Consider the following 16,188-nt stretch of genomic DNA (forward strand, 5'->3'; position numbering starts at 1 on the left):
TTTCTATTAACTGATTTTTCTCCTGGTTGTTCATCACATTTTTCTCTTTGTTCACATGTCCCGTAATTTGTTTTATTGGATGCTGGACATTGTGTTACATTCTGAATTCTAGATTTTGTTGTATTCCTTTAAAATATTTTGGACATTGTTCTGGCAGGTAGTTAAGTTCCTTGTGGATCAGTTTGATCCTCGTGAAAGCTTGCTTTCAGCTTTTGGGGGACAGGACTAGAGTAGCTCTTCCTCTAGCACTATTGGTTTAATTTCACCACTAAGTTGTGACTCTTCTGGGATCCCCACTGAATATCTAGTGAATTCAAAGAGATATCTACATTCTGGTTATTGGGAACTCAAGGGATCCTGACCCTTTGTGATCTCTGGGAATTTTTTGGCTTTAGCTCCCCAGTAATTGCTTCTCCCCCGCCCCGAATTTGTTCTTTGCATGGCCTCATGGATTTCACCCTATCCATGCGAAGATTGGTCTTCTCAAGGGGACCCATAAACAAATTTTCTTTCTCTATTCTGCAAATTCTAGCCATCTTGACCTCTCTGAACTCCAGACTGTCTTCTCAAATCAGCAAGTCTGCTGGGCTCTGTTTGGATTCTACCTTTCTGTGCTATAATCTGCAAATTGTCTCCTAGGTGAAGGCTGGGGCAAGTGCAGGTCTCACCTTGTTTGTTTCTCCCTCTTTCAGGGATCACAGTGCTTCACTTCCTGTTATGAATGTCTGAAAGCATTTGTTTTGTAGATTTTATAGTTTTCTAGTTGTTTATGGTGGGGGCAAGCTCAGACCCTGATACTCCTTCATGGCTAGAAGTCCGTCTTTTGTGTTTCTTAACCCCTCTCACACTTTCCATCTCACTGTCTCCTCTTCTTAACTCTGTACCTTCATTTCCCTCTAATTGCCTATTTAACTCTTCCACTCTGTTTTAAATTTCATTTACTTTTCATTTCTAGAAATTCCATTTGCTTCTTCAGATCTGCTTGAATACTTTTTATAGTCTCCTATTCTTTGCTTGTATGAAGATACTTTGAAACCTTAATTTTATTTCTCTCTTCACCTCATAATTCCAGTGTCTCATGTTTTCTAGGACTGATTTTGCTGTTTGTCTTGACTTGCTGATTCTTACTCATGGTCCCTTATTTCCCATGGTTTTGGTGGTTGGGGTGTTTGTTTATTTTTATGTTTATTGAATTGCTACCTGTAGGAATTCTTTGAGGGATGAATGGAAGTGTCAGTTCTCCAGATAGGATTTATATTTGTGCTACACTGTTGAAGATGTTTGAAGACCGAAACCCTCAGGACCACTCTGAAATTTTCCACTTGAGGGGTTCATAATTAATGTGGAGTTAGGCCGTATGACCACATGTTTGTCTTCCCCTTCATGCATTGCCACCTGCTCCCTTTTTTTAAAGGGGTGGTTTCTTGTCTTCCCTTATTCTGAGGAGTTCACTGCTTTAGTCAGAAGGCTGAAGTTCAAATCTACACCTTGGACTGGCCCTAAACTTTATCTCCTATTTTCGTTCAGCCTATAGAACAAAAACCAGGCTTCTTAGGAGTTAGCTGGTACCTTTAGAATAAAGTGGATGTGGGAGCTCTCTTACCTTCCGGGTTTCCCGTCCGAAATCTCTTTGTTTTTGTTCCAGATTTCATAATTCCTTGACAGCTCAGCAGTGCATTTAAAAAGATGTTTTTACATTTTGTCCAGCATTTTTAGTTTTTAGTGGGAGAGATGTTTAGGGTATTTTGTCAGTCCTACTGTTAGAATGGAAGTCTCTCTTCTGTTTCTTAATGTGAAGAACTACACGTACATGAATATTAAGATAAAATACATCCAGCATTTCTCTGTGAGGTCTATATAATATAAATGTGTAAGTTTTGATGCAGAATATAAATCTGTAACTTTTAATGTGTAAGTTTATAATACCCATGAGTATAATTTGTTTGCCATTTATAATTTGGTTCCTTTTTGATTTGTTTGCCTTTTTATTCCCTCGTGGACTTCTTGGATATAATTCAGCGCCTGGTTTCAGTTGGACTTGATTCAAAGAATGCCGTTTGTGTTTGGGATTGGAAGAGGGGGAAAATGTTATCTATGGCCCCTGGTCACACAGATAGAGTAAGTATTCCCCTTTGGGGTTCCTACTGGGTATTGGATGGGAAAAAGAGGAGAGCCAGGGGATTTTATGTTTCCATGCTTTGTTATTGCCAGATAGCTCATATGTAATTAAAAATTTAAAGTACAATTGCAAATGCTAATAAAATTTTAGAATGTATATATGTTGTAGTACTCAAAAATATGACTCAATACGTGTAGTGTTAGCATAAAGCTTTTAACCATTGTTTACTTCAGCAAAAATGATGAATTTTAAGTTATTCAGACCTCCATTTAAAAATTGGACAGCTCATGCCTAGGGTCTGTGTAGTTTTGTTTATCACTGGTTTGTTATGTATGTATAATAATTAAAGTGAAACATGATAGTACGTGTCTGAATTTGAAATTATATTAAAAACATTTTAGAGACCTAACATTTTTTATTTTGGAAACTTATTAAAAATATATTCCTTATTCTAAGCTGCTTAAATTAATATAGAAGATACTTCATAGTCAGCTTTTTAAGTGTTATACTACTTTTGTAAACATATATCAAAAACTTTATCATAAACCCTTAAAAATCTCTCATTTTTTTCTGTGTAGTAAAATTCTAATCTGAACCAGCACAGGAGATGTAGTCATTAATTCTGTGGGGAGGGGGTGGGAGGAGTGAAATCTATGAATGTATAAAAGTTGTATAGAGAATTTTGTGTGTATTTGCATTTTGGTAAATGTACTTGTTTTTTAGCAGATTCTCAAATGGGCCTGTTACACACTCACAAACACAATTTAGATAATTAAAGTGTTAGGTATATTTTATTAGTTGTGTATTCTGACTTAGATCAAAGCATTTCACACTTTGGATTTAGCAAATAGATTGATTATTATGAAAAATGGTACTGTCAGAATTTAGAGTATTTTGGTGGTTAGTATTTTAAACTTGCACAATATGGTTTTCATGTAATCTGTGTCATGGTGAGTTGTGAAACATTAATTTATAAGATACATTCTTTAGTATCACTGGAGAGAATAATTTTGTACATTTTTAAAGGTAATAAGCATCATTAGGTGATTATGCAGATGAGTGTCAAAGAAACATGGTACAGACTAACAGAATAATTTTTTCTGCTATGAAATTATTTTTCAAATGTTAGTTTTTCTTTTATTTCTTTTATTATTAAAGTGCATGATTCCAATGTATATTTTATTTCATCTGGGTTTTTTATTGTTTGCTCTTGTAACAAAAATGGTCTGTATGTATTTAGAGTTTTGGGAATCTTAGACAAGAGCAAAGCCCGGGATCTCCAAAACTTAAGTATAGGTTAGTTTTGTTCGACCCATAAGCAATAAAGCTAAAAAATAAAAACAGAATTTATACCGTGAAATAAATATTGTGATTCTTTATGTAAGTAGTTCTGTATGATAGAAAGCTAGAAAAATGTACTCTATTTCAATTACTTTAAAGTTCTGTGTTTCTAGCTGTATAAGTTAAATGTACATTCCAATCAGTATCTTGCTCCTGTAAAAATTATGTAGGTACCTGCCTCATGCCCTAGTTCTGTTGAATTATTCTTATAACTTATGGACCATATTTTTTTTAATTAAAAATAGAGGTATTAATTTTCACTTCACTAGTTGTTTTGTAAAGTTCATAGAGGCTAAGAAGTAGTTTTTGTTCATATAATTACATATTTATTTCTCAAAAGATCATGAAATGTGAGATTCTGATTATTTAGTGAGGAATATTATTTTATGATAGGTAGGGTTTTGGGGTTTTTGGTCTTTTGGATGGATTCTTAAATGATTCTGAAAATAAGTATTTTAACCATGAATCTGATTTGTTTGCAGATATTTGATATCTCTTGGGATTTGTACCAGCCAAATAAACTTGTCAGCTGTGGTGTAAAACATATTAAGGTACTAGAAGGGTCTTGTTTCATAATCGTCATGTATACTTACTCTGCTGCTAAGTACAAACCACACTATTTACAACTTAGGGTAGTCTTAGGATTTTGACAGGACTTATTTTTAAAATGTCAATGTTTTAGCATTCTGATGTTCAACCTAACAGGTATTTATTGTGTCATGACTGTGTGTGAGTCGCTGTCAGAGATGTAGGTGTGAGTAGGGAATGAATCTAACACTATTCATAAAGGAATTTATAGTCTTGTGAAGTAGGCTTTACTGTGTTCATCTTGTTTTCTCATATTTCACTTACAGAATAAAATGTGAGCATAGGAAACCGAGGAAAGTAAGAGGTTTCTTTCACAGAGATACGATGGTGTGGGAAGCTGCATGGACAGTGTTGGCTTTGCCACATACACTTCGCACTGTTTGACCTAGGATGAGTCATGTAGCCTCGTTGAGCTTTTTTCCCATCTTAAAACTGTGACTTATATAGTGGATTAAATAAGGCAGTATTTATTTAAGTGCATGTCATAGTTCTTAGCACATGGTCATCTTTACGAAAGTGTTCTCTTTTCCTCTCTCTATATTTACTCTCTGGTTTGACTTTAGCCTATGGTAGCCACAGTTTATTTTGCTTATGAAAGCTGAGTTTTGTTTTATAGTTATAGTTCAGGTTTTGAAGCCCATTTGGTCAGTGGTGATATTCATTCTTATGTTTACAGTTACTCTTAAATCCCTGGTGCAGATTGGAAATACTTGTTTTTCTCCCATTATCTGATTTAACAGTTTCTTGTAACAGTTAATTCCTAGTAAGTAAGGTTCTGTGTTCACCTTCTTTCTTTGTTATCCTCACTTCCATCCACATTGTCTCCAAAGCATCTTTAGCTGCCACTGCAATTCTGGTTTTGATGTTCTGGTACTGATTTGATAATAAATAGTATTAAATACTTTTTGAACAAATATTCAGTAGCAAAAGGCTCTATGTTAGGTTTTGGGTACATCATATAAGCACCGTGAAGGTAGAAATTTTTGTCTTTTTCATCTGTGATCAACAAGATGACGTTGTACTTATTGGCAAATTAATAAACAGATCTTACTGTTTTATATTGTAAATAAAACTGAAAGGTCCATTTTCAGGTTTTAAACTATTTTTTCTGAACTAAGCTATATTTTTATTATGAGTTACATTTCTTTTCTTTTGGTAGAGTCAATAAAAAGTAGGGTAGATCTCTTTGCAGGCAATACCTGTGAGGATACGAAGTCCCAAAGATGATCTAGAACTTCCTTGGCTAGTACAGTAGCAACTAGCCACATGTAGCTATTTAAATTGTTAATTAAAATTAAATAAAATTTAATCATGTCTTCAGTTATCCCAGTAGTCACATTTCAAATGTTTAAGGTCCACATGTATCCAGTGGTTGCTCTGTTGGACAGTATATGTTCAGAGAGAATGTTTTCATCACCACAGAAAGTTCTGTTTGATGCTATTGATCGGGATTATGGAACAGTAGTTATTTACTCTGAGCATGAAAATTATTTGGATACCTGAGTTTGACTCTCCAGAGATTGTCTCAGTTTATCTCGGTGGGGGCCCAGGCATACCATGTTTTATCGTTTCCCTCAGGTGAGTCTAATGTGCAGCCAAAGTTGAGAATCACTCACCTAGATGAAAATAATAGACTGAAATAGGGATTTGCTGAAAAGAAGAGAACTAGCTATCCTTGTGCACAGGAATCATGGAGCTTTTAGAATTAAAAATCATAAAGTTTCATTAAAGCATTCATTAGTTATTTGAGTGGATAAGCATCATAATTTTTAGTTTTTTGAGGCTTCAGGTTTTAAGATCTTTAGGTCTTAAAATAAGATCTGAAAGACGAGGTAAGATCTCTATGTATTAATAAATTATGTTACTTTAAGTGGTAATTTACTTATTATAAAGTTGAATTTACTCTCTGGGCCAAATTTCTTTATGCAGAACTAGTCTATATATCCTTGCCCTGTTCCATTTTTGTTTCTTTCTTTCTGCAAACTATTAAAATTTACCTGAATCCACATAAAAGAATAAAAACCCTGGTCATGAAGATTTGTCTTTGACTTCTCATTTTCCTCTAAAAATGAGCAAATTATTCTAAATTTGTTTCTCTTTTATTTTTAAGCTTTATGAGTAAAGAAATTGCTCAGCTTTGAAAATATCAATGAGAGCAACATTTTTTCCCCATCTTCATCAAAGATTGAATGTTAGGTTTGGTCCTCCTTCCTATTAGTATATAGTGTCTTATCTTCATTTTCATTGCTAATGCATAACCAATTCTTTTACTTACCTGAGTTACAAGTAGATTTTTTTCAGAGACCAAAGGAGGGAAGCATAGCCTTTTTTTTTTAAATAATTTTTTATTATGTTATGTTAGTCACCATACAGTATATCCTTAGTTTTTGATGTAGTGTTCCATGCCTATTTTAAAAAATAATCTAGTTCACCTTCCTTAGTCCTTAGATAAGGATCAAAACCAGTGACTTATCTGCTATAATATAGCTCTTGACGACATTAGAATGTGAACATTTGAATGCTAATGTTTCATAAGGGGATTTCTTGGGTAATTTTTCATCTGCTCTAATATAGCTTCAAAGTATTAGAAATATTTTACATCATTTTGTAAGCATTCTTTGGTAATTTGATTATACTATGTACCTTTTAGTTCTGGAGTTTATGTGGAAATGCTCTGACCCCAAAACGAGGGGTCTTTGGTAAGACTGGTGACCTTCAAACAATTTTGTGCCTGGCCTGTGCAAGGGATGAATTAACATATTCTGGTGCACTTAATGGGGATATATATGTTTGGAAAGGAATCAATCTTATAAGGACAATACAAGGAGCGCATACTGTAAGTATATTTACATATTTTAAACACTTTTAGATAACTACTTACCTTCTTGTCCTAGAACTAAAGATTATATAATATAGCAGACTTTCTAGTCAATTCAGTTACTTGAAAAATGCTGTTCTAACTGAATTAACTTGTCTGTTTTCAAGATTTCAATGAAGAAACATTATGCGATTGGACAAACGGATGTTTATTAGTATAATTAGTACCTTGTTCAAACCAGTGCTCTGGTATGGTATCTTTATCAGAGTAGTGTTGATAAAAGACTTGATAAATTCAACCTAAAAATATTCTAGATAACTGCATTAGAATAAATCTAGTAATCTTGTGGCTGATTTGCCAGTGGGAAATTTGGGGATAGTTCTAGAAAAAAATATACCTTTTAAATTTTAATATTTTTTCATTAAGTGAGTGGCAAAGGAATTTAATTTTTGTAATTAATGAAATTTTCATATAAAAAAGTTAACAAATCATGGGGAAAAATCTGTTGTTAAAACCTTGTAGTTTTTTTGTTTTTGTTTTTTTTGATTAGGGGTTTTCAGTAGTTGGGTTCCTTACATAGAGAAAGGAACTAGAGAGTGCAGGGCTGCCACATGATTAGCAGTAAGACCTCAGATAGAAAAGTTATTAAATGTATTAATATGACCCACTATTAAATAGATAATATGTTACATATTAAGTATATTAAAGAACCACTTAGAACAGGACTTGCTTTGAGCAAAATGTCTGAAGACCACAAATACCAGATTCTTTTCCATAAAAATTGTGGCAACTCAAGTTTTCCTCATTAGTATATAAAAATACCAGTTTCTTCCTCATACTCTTCAGTAGAGGATGTGACCACTATTGTAAATTTTGGGTGGTTTTCTGGCTGCCAAGAAGTGACTTCTTGTTTTGTTTCCTATTTGTGAAATTTCATATATTTATTAGATACTTGAAATTCCTTTTCTATTAATTAGTTTTTCTTACATTTTGTTCTTTTTTGTTATCTTTGTTGTTGGATTTTCTTTATTCACTTGTATGTTAGGGTTATTAACCCTTCAACAGTCCTACACATTGCAGATATTTCTCCCATCTGTTTGTCTTTCCTTATGATTATCTTTTCTCATATGAAAAATTGTTTTCCTTTGTGGCTTGTGGGTAACCTGTCTTGCAAAAAAGGTCCCTCATAGTTCAAAGTTACATAAGTTTTTCCTTCTGACTCTTTTCTAACATACTTATTTCTTACATTTAGAATTTTATATCTATCTGTAGTTCATTTTTATACGTGGTATAGGCTTAACTTTGTTATGCCCATATTGGTCGTATATTGTGTTCATATATATATATATATGAATATATATTCATTCATAGATTTATTTCTAGATTCTTATTTATGTTTTCTGATATTTATTCCAATGTCCTATCAAAATCTTTTAAAGTGGGTTTCTACCTACACACAGTAGATTTTCTTTAAGAGTATATATTAAGTTATTTTATTTTCTCTGCTAGGCAGGAATTTTTAGTATGAATGCTTGTGAAGAAGGCTTTGCTACTGGTGGCAGAGATGGCTGTATTCGTCTTTGGGATTTAACTTTTAAACCGATTACTGTGATTGATCTCAGGGAAACAGACCAGGGATACAAAGGTAATAACAAAACAAATGTCTCACTACTAGGCAAATTATAAATGTAGCAAAGATTGTCTGTTTCTTTTAGTAAATATGAATGTATGCTTTGTAAATATAAATGAGACTCAATTTGCCCCTTCATACTGTGTGCATTTAATTGAATTCCTTTCATTGAAGAGGAGAATTTGCCTAAAGACAGTATAGGTTTACTGTTAATGATGAGGATTCTTTTGTATATCTAATGCTTGCTATAATGGGACTTAGAGATGTGATACATGCTTGCTTAGGTAACCTTGGATTTTGAAAATAGTTACATTTAGCATTCTAATAGTAAAATATTTAGCAAACTGTTGAAAATAAAGTGTGTTGAGGATTGGGGAAGGTTTTGCTCAGGATGATTTAAATGCATATAGATGTTTTTTTCCTTCATCCAAATTTGTCAGCAATTGGCAGATATTTTCTTCTTTGGGGATTTAAAAAATTGATATAATGAAACCATCTTTCACTATAAAAATAACCCTGTTAATCACTAGTGTGGTTTCATAGGAGTAGGATTGGAAGTTGCAGAGGCCTGTGTTTAAGCCTTATTTCAGTCACTTACTAGGTGTGTGACCTTGGGCTACATATTTAATGTCATCCATAAGTGAAAATAACTATCTCATAGGATTAAATGAGCTAATTTAATATATGTAAAAATGTTTAAAAGTGGCGCATAGTAGTCATCCAGTAAATGTTAACTGTTATATTATTTTCATTAGTTTTGCTGAGCATTATTGTACTTTAAAGTTTGCAAAATAATTTGACACTTTTTTTTATTTGACCCTCACAAGAACATTGTGAAGTCCACAGCACCTTTATGTTGGCTATGTTATACAGATGAGAAAACAGAAACACTAGATTTGCTGAGGTTACAAAAGGGATTGTGGAATATATAGAAAAAGTAGAAGTCTCTCTTTTTTAATGATTTTGTGAGCAGATGGAAGAAATGAAATGTAGACACATGAAAAGTCAGATTATTATAAGAGAAAATATAATGCAGTTCTATACAGGTAGTTCCTGAATAGTTGCTTTTTGCGTGGTGCAGACTATGTCATAAGACTTTGGCTAAAGAAGTGGTCAGACTACGACTGAAGTTGTCTAATAAGAAGAATGTATGTCTTGAAGGATGCATAGGAATTAGGTATATCATATCATTTGCTATGTGGAGTATCATTCCATATAGCAAACAACATGGAAAATTGAAGAAAATGTGTGGATCAAAGACTTGCAGATTCCTTTTATCTTACATCTAAGGTATAAAAGGTACAAAAATTAAATTGATTTAGCAGCTTGGCATTATATCATTACAGCATTTATCTTAAATACAATTTACTTTTGATTAGGTTTGTCTGTGAGGAGTGTGTGTTGGCGAGGTGACCACATTCTAGTTGGAACACAGGACAGTGAAATTTTCGAAATTGTGGTTCATGAAAGAAATAAACCTTTCCTAATTATGCAAGGGCATTGTGAAGGTGAACTTTGGGCACTTGCCGTCCATCCTACAAAACCTTTGGCTGTGACTGGAAGTGATGATCGTTCAGTCAGGTAAGCAAATTAAAATATAATTGCATAGGCTGGAATTTGTCCTTAGAGAAATGTAAGAAAAGCTTAATAAAAATACTTCAGTTTAAATATCAACAGCTTGCAATATAGCAAATGAACATAATTAATAGCTACTTAGTAGAATTAACAATTTATAAGATTTTTTTCTCTTAATAACATAAGTTGGAGTTAGCTACATATCAAAATATACACAGCTATTTCTGCCTTTTTAATAGCCATATAATATTCCACTGCAAGGGATGCCGGGGGTGGCTCAGTGGGTTAAGCGTTTGTCTTCAGCTCAGGTCATGATCCTGGGGTCCTGGGATCAAGCCCCATGTCGGACTCCCTGGTCAGTGGGGAGTCTGCTTCTCCATCTGCCTTCCCCCCCACACACTTGTACTCGCTGTCTCTCTCAAATAAACAAAATCTTTAAAAAAAATATTCCACTGCATGGATACACGGTAATTTATTTGACTAAATCATTTTTTTTAAGTTAAAGTATAGTTGACATACAGTATTAGTTTCAGATGTACAACATAGTGATTCAACAATTATATATTTTACAAAATGCTCTCCACAATGAGTATAGTTATCCTCTGTCACCACACAAAGTTATTACAATTTTGACTATATTCCTTGCAAACTGGTGCAGGCACTCTGGAAAACAGTATGGAGGTTCCTCAAAAAGTTAAAAATGTGAACCTCCCTATGACTCAGCATTTGCACTACTAGGTATTTATCCAGTGGATTCAAAAATACTGATTCAAAGGGGCACACACACCCCATTATTTATAGCAGCACTATCAAAAACAGCCAAATGATGGAAAGAGCCCATATGTCCACTGACTGATGAATGGATTAAAAAAAAAGATGTGGTGTATACATGTACATATACATACATACCTACACACGTACACATGGAATATTACTCAGCCATCAAAAAGAATGAAATCTTTCCATTCACAACAATGTGGATGAAACTAGAGTGTATTATGCTAAGCAAAATAAGTCAGAGAAAGACAAATGCCATATGATATTACTCATGTGGAATTTAAGAAACAAAATAGATGAATGTAAGGGAAAGGAAGGAAAAATAAAGTAAGAAAAACAGAGAGGGAAGCAAACCGTAAGAGACTCTTAACCATAGAGAACAAAGTGAGGGTTGCTGGAGGGGAGGTATGTCAGGGAATGGGTTAAATGGGTGATGGACATTAAGGAGGGCATTTGTGATGAGCTCTGGGTGTTATATGTAAGGGATGAATCACTGAATTCTGCTGAAACCAGTACTACACTATATGTTAACTAACTTGAATTTAAATAAAATCTTGGAAGTAAAAAAAAAGAAAAACAATGATTGGATCAGCCAAGAAATCAAACAGGAAATTAAAAAAATACGTGGAGACAAATGAAAATGAAAATACAATGGTCCAAAATCTTTGGGATGCAGCAAAAGCTATTCTAAGAGGGATGTTTATAACAATACAGGCCTACCTCAAGCAGCAAGAAAAAGCTCAAACAACCTACCCCTACCCCTAACAGAGCTAGAAAGACAACAAACACAACTCAAATCCAGCAGAAGGAAGGAAATGACAAAGATTAGAGCAGAAATAAATGATGCAGAATCTAAAGAAACAATAGAACAGATCGGTGAAACCAGGAGCTTGTTATTTGAAAAGGTCAACAAAATTGATACACCTCCAGCCAGACTCATCAAAAAGAGAGAGAGAGGGAGGGAAGGGACTCAAAATCAGAAATGAAAGAGGAGAAGTAACAACAGACACCACGGAAATACAAAGGATTGTAAGAGAATAGTATGAAAAATAATATGCCAACAAACTGGACAGTATAGAAGAAAGGGATAAATTCCTGGAAATATGAAAGCTACCAAAACTGAAACAGAAGAAGTAGAAAATTTGAACAGACTGATCACCAGCAGTGAAATTGAATCAGTAATCCAAAAACTTCCAATAAACAAATGTCCAGAGTCTTCACAGGTGAATTCATCAAACACTTAAAGAAGAGTTAATACCTATTCTTCTCAAACTTTTCCAAAAAAGTAGAAGAGGAAAGAACACTTCCAAATTCATTCAATGAGGCCAGCATTACCCTTGTACCAAAACCACGTAAAGACACCACAAACAGGCCAGTATCTCTGATGAGCATATAATGTGATAATCCTGAATAAAATATTAGCAAACCAAATCCAATAATATATTAAAAAAATCATTCATCACAGTCAGGTGGGATTTATTCCTGGAATGCAAGGGTGATTCAGTATTTATAAATCAATCATTATGATATATCACATCAATAAGAGATAGGATAAATAACATAATTTGCCTCTGTTTTAATAGATCCAGAAAAAGCATTTGACAAAGTATAACATACATTCGTAATGAAAACCCTCAACAAAGTAGGCTTAGAGGGAACATACCTCAACATAATAAAGGCCATATATGAAAAACCCACAACTAGTGTCATACTCATTGGGGAGAAACCAGAGCTTTTCCCCTAAGGTCAGGAACAAGACAAGGATGTCCACACTCACCGCTCTTACTCAACATAGAACTGGAAATCCTAGACAGGAATCAGACAAGAGAAAGGAATAAAAGGCATCCACATTAGTAAGGAAGGAGTAAAATGTTCACTCTTTACAGATGATGTGTTATTATATATAGAAAACTGTAAATACTCCACCAAAAAAACTGCTACAACTGATTAATGAATACAGTAAGGTTACAAAATCAATGTACAGATAACTGTTGCACTAATATTGCAACAACAGAAATTAAGAAAACAATCCCATTTACAATTGTACCAAAAATAATAAAATATCTAGGAATGATTTTAACCAGAGGTGAGAGACCTGTATTCTGAAAACTATAAAACTTTGATAAAAGAAATTGAAGATGACACAAAGAAATGGAAAGACATTCTATGCTCATTGATTAGAAGAACAAATATTGTTAAAATGTTTATACTACCCAAACTAATCTACAGATTTAATGCAATCCTTATGTAAATAACAGCAGCATTTTTCACAGAATTAGCACAAATAATCCTAAAATTTTTATGGAACCACAAAAGACCCGAAATACCCAAACCAATCTTGACAAAGAAAAAACTAGAGATATCAATTCTGGACTTCAAGTTATATTGTGAAACTATAGTAATCAAAGCAGTGTGGTATTGGAACAAAAAGAGACACATACATCAATGGAACAGAATAGAAAGCCCAGAAATAAACCCTTGATTATATGATCAATTTATCTTCAATCAAGGAGGCAAGAATATACAGTGGGAAAAAGACGGTCTCTTCAACAAATGGTGTTGGGAAAACTGGACAGCTGCATGTAAAAGAATGAAACTGACTGCTTTCTTATACCATACACACACACACACACAAAAACTCAACATAGATTAAAGACCGAAATGTGAGACCTGAATCCTAGAAGAGAGTGCAGGCAGTAATTTCTCTGACATTGGCCACAACATCTTCTTAGATAGGTCTTCTGAGGCAAGGGAAACAAAAGCAAAAAATACTTCTGTGACCACATCAAAATAAAAAGTTCCTTCACAGCAAAGGATACAACCAACAAAACTAAAAGACAACCTACTGAATGGGAGAAGATGTCTGCAGATGACATACCCAGTAAAGGGCTAGTATCTAAAACATATAAAGAACTCATACAACTCATCAATTAAAAAGACAATGCAATTAAATGGGCAAGAGATGTGAACAGACACTTCTCCAAAGAAGACATCCAGATGGCCAACAGACACCTGAAAAGATGCTCAACATCACTCATCATCAGGGCGATGCAAATGAAAACCACAATGAGATATCATCTCACAGCTGTCAGAATGGCTAAAATCAAAAATGAACGAAACAACTGTTGGCAAGGATGTGGAGAAATAGGAACCCTTGTGCACTGGAAATGCAAACTGCTGCAGCTACTGAGGAAAACAGTGTGGAGGTTCCTGAAAAAATTAAAAATAGAATTACCCTACTATTTAGTAATTGCACTGCTAGGTATTTACCCAAAGAATACAAAAACACTAATGCAGAGGGATATGTGCACTCCTGTGTATATTGTAGCATTATTTACAATAGCCAAGTTATGGAAGCAGCCTAAGGGTGTTTGCTGATAGATGAATGAATAAAGAAGAAGGGGTATATACATACAATGGAATATTATTCAGCCATAAAAAAATGAAATATTGCCTTTTGCAACAACATGGATGGATCTAAAGACTATAATGGTAAGCCAGAGAAAGACAGATACCATGTGCTTTCACTCATATGTGGAATTTAAGAAAAAAAATTCACAAGGTGAGAGAAAAAAAAAAAGACAAACCAAAAATAGACTCTTAACTATAGAGAACAAATGGTTGCCAGAGGGGAGGTGGATGGGGGGATGGGTGAAATAGGTGAAGGGGATTAATAGTATACTTACCTTGGATGAACACTGAGTAATATATGGAATTGTTGAATCACTGTATTGTACACATGAAACAAATATAACACTGTATGTTAACCACACTGAAATTAAAATAAAAATTAAAACATAATTATTGATAGGTATGTACTTACTGCTATTTTGTTAATTGTTTTCTGGTTGTTTTTAGTTCTCTGTTCCCTTTCTTTTTCTCTTGCTCTCTTCCCGTGTGGTTTGATAACTTTCTTTAGTGTTACACTTAGATTCTTTTTTCGTTATTTTTGTGTATCTGTTATAGGTTTTGGTTTGTGGTTACCATGAGGTTTAAATATAGCATCCAAATATATAGCAGTGTATATTAAGTTGGTGGTCACTGAAGTTCGAACCCATACTAAAAGCACTACAGGGGTGCCTGGGTGGCTCAGTTGATTAAACGTCAGACTCTTGATCTCAGCTCAGGTCTTGATCTCAGGGTTGTGAGTTCAAGCCCCAAGTTGGGCTCCAGGCTGAGTGTGGAGCCTACTTAAAAAATAAATAAAAGCACTTCATATGTATTTCCTCTTTCATATTTTGTGTGTATGATGCCATATTTTACATCTTTCTATTCTACGTATCCCTTACCTAATTTTTGTAGATGTAATTGATTTTACTGCTTTTACCTTTTAACCCTATTAGTAGCTTTATAAGTGATTGATACACTACCTTTACTATGTGTTTGCTTTTACCAGTGAAAATTTTTCCTTTCATAATATTTGTATAGTCATGGTCTTTTCTGCTTAAAGAAGTCCTTTAACCTTTCTTGTAAGGCTGACTTAGTAGTAATGAACTCCTTTAACTTTTGTTTGTTTGGGAAAGTCTTTCTCTCTTTGGTTCTGAATGATAATCTTGACTGGTAGATTATTCTTGGTTTTAGGTTTTTTCCTTTCAGCACTTTGAATGTATCATGCCATTCTCTTCTGGCCTGCAAAGTTTCTGCTGAAAAGTCAGTTAATTTCCTTATAGGGTTTCTCCTGTATTTAACTAGTTAATTTCTCTCGCTGCTTTTAAGATTCCCTCTTGTTTTTAACTTTTACTGTTTTGGTGTGGACTTCTTGGGTTCAGCTTGTTTGGGGCTCTCTGTACTTCCTCGACCTGGATGTCTGTTTCTTTACTCAGGTTAGGGGAGTTTTCAGCTATTATTTCTACAAATAAGTTTTCTGCCCCGTACTTCTTTCTTCTCCTTCTGGGACCCCTATAATGCAAATGTTAGGAGGCTTGATGCTGCAGGGGTCCCTAACCTGTCTTCATTTTTTTCTTAAACTCTTTTTTCTTTTTGATGTTCAGTTTGGGTGGTTTCCATGACCCAGATGACTGATCTTCCAGATTATTGGTCCTTTCTTCTGCGTCCTCTGGTCTGCTATTGCTTCCCTTTAATGTATTTTTCATTGCAGTTACTGTATTCTTCAGCTCCGGTTGGTTTTTTCTTTATAGTTTCTCTTTGTTGAAGTTCTCAGTAAGTTCATCCAGTCTTCTCTCAAGCCTGGTGAGCATCTTTATGACCATTAGTTTGAACTCTCTATCAGGTAGATTGCTTTCTTCCATTTTGTTTAGTTCTTTTTCTGATCTTTTGTCTTGTTCTTTGATTTGGAACATATTCATATTCCTTTGTCTCATTTTGTCTGACTCTCTGTGT

At 34.1% G+C, this 16,188-nt stretch overlaps 1 protein-coding gene across 11 annotated transcripts in view; it reads left to right on the forward strand.

Moving 5' to 3' along the window:
• EML5 (EMAP like 5) overlaps positions 1-16,188 on the forward strand; it is a 169,731-nt gene that overhangs the window by 35,525 nt on the left and 118,018 nt on the right. For all 11 annotated transcript variants that reach the window (XR_006411285.3, XR_006411284.3, XM_044389980.3 and 8 more), the window contains exons 3-7: positions 2,020-2,118; positions 3,943-4,011; positions 6,699-6,884; positions 8,376-8,511; positions 9,876-10,077. Coding sequence is in view for 9 of the 11 variants with exons in the window: in XM_044389980.3 (XP_044245915.1) it covers positions 2,020-2,118; positions 3,943-4,011; positions 6,699-6,884; positions 8,376-8,511; positions 9,876-10,077 (692 nt within the window). In the remaining 2 variants the exon portion in view is untranslated. The remainder of the gene's footprint in view (positions 1-2,019; positions 2,119-3,942; positions 4,012-6,698; positions 6,885-8,375; positions 8,512-9,875; positions 10,078-16,188) is intronic.

The sequence above is a fragment of the Ursus arctos genome, unplaced genomic scaffold, assembly GCF_023065955.2.
Source record: "Ursus arctos isolate Adak ecotype North America unplaced genomic scaffold, UrsArc2.0 scaffold_25, whole genome shotgun sequence".
NCBI classification, from domain to species: Eukaryota; Metazoa; Chordata; class Mammalia; order Carnivora; family Ursidae; genus Ursus; species Ursus arctos.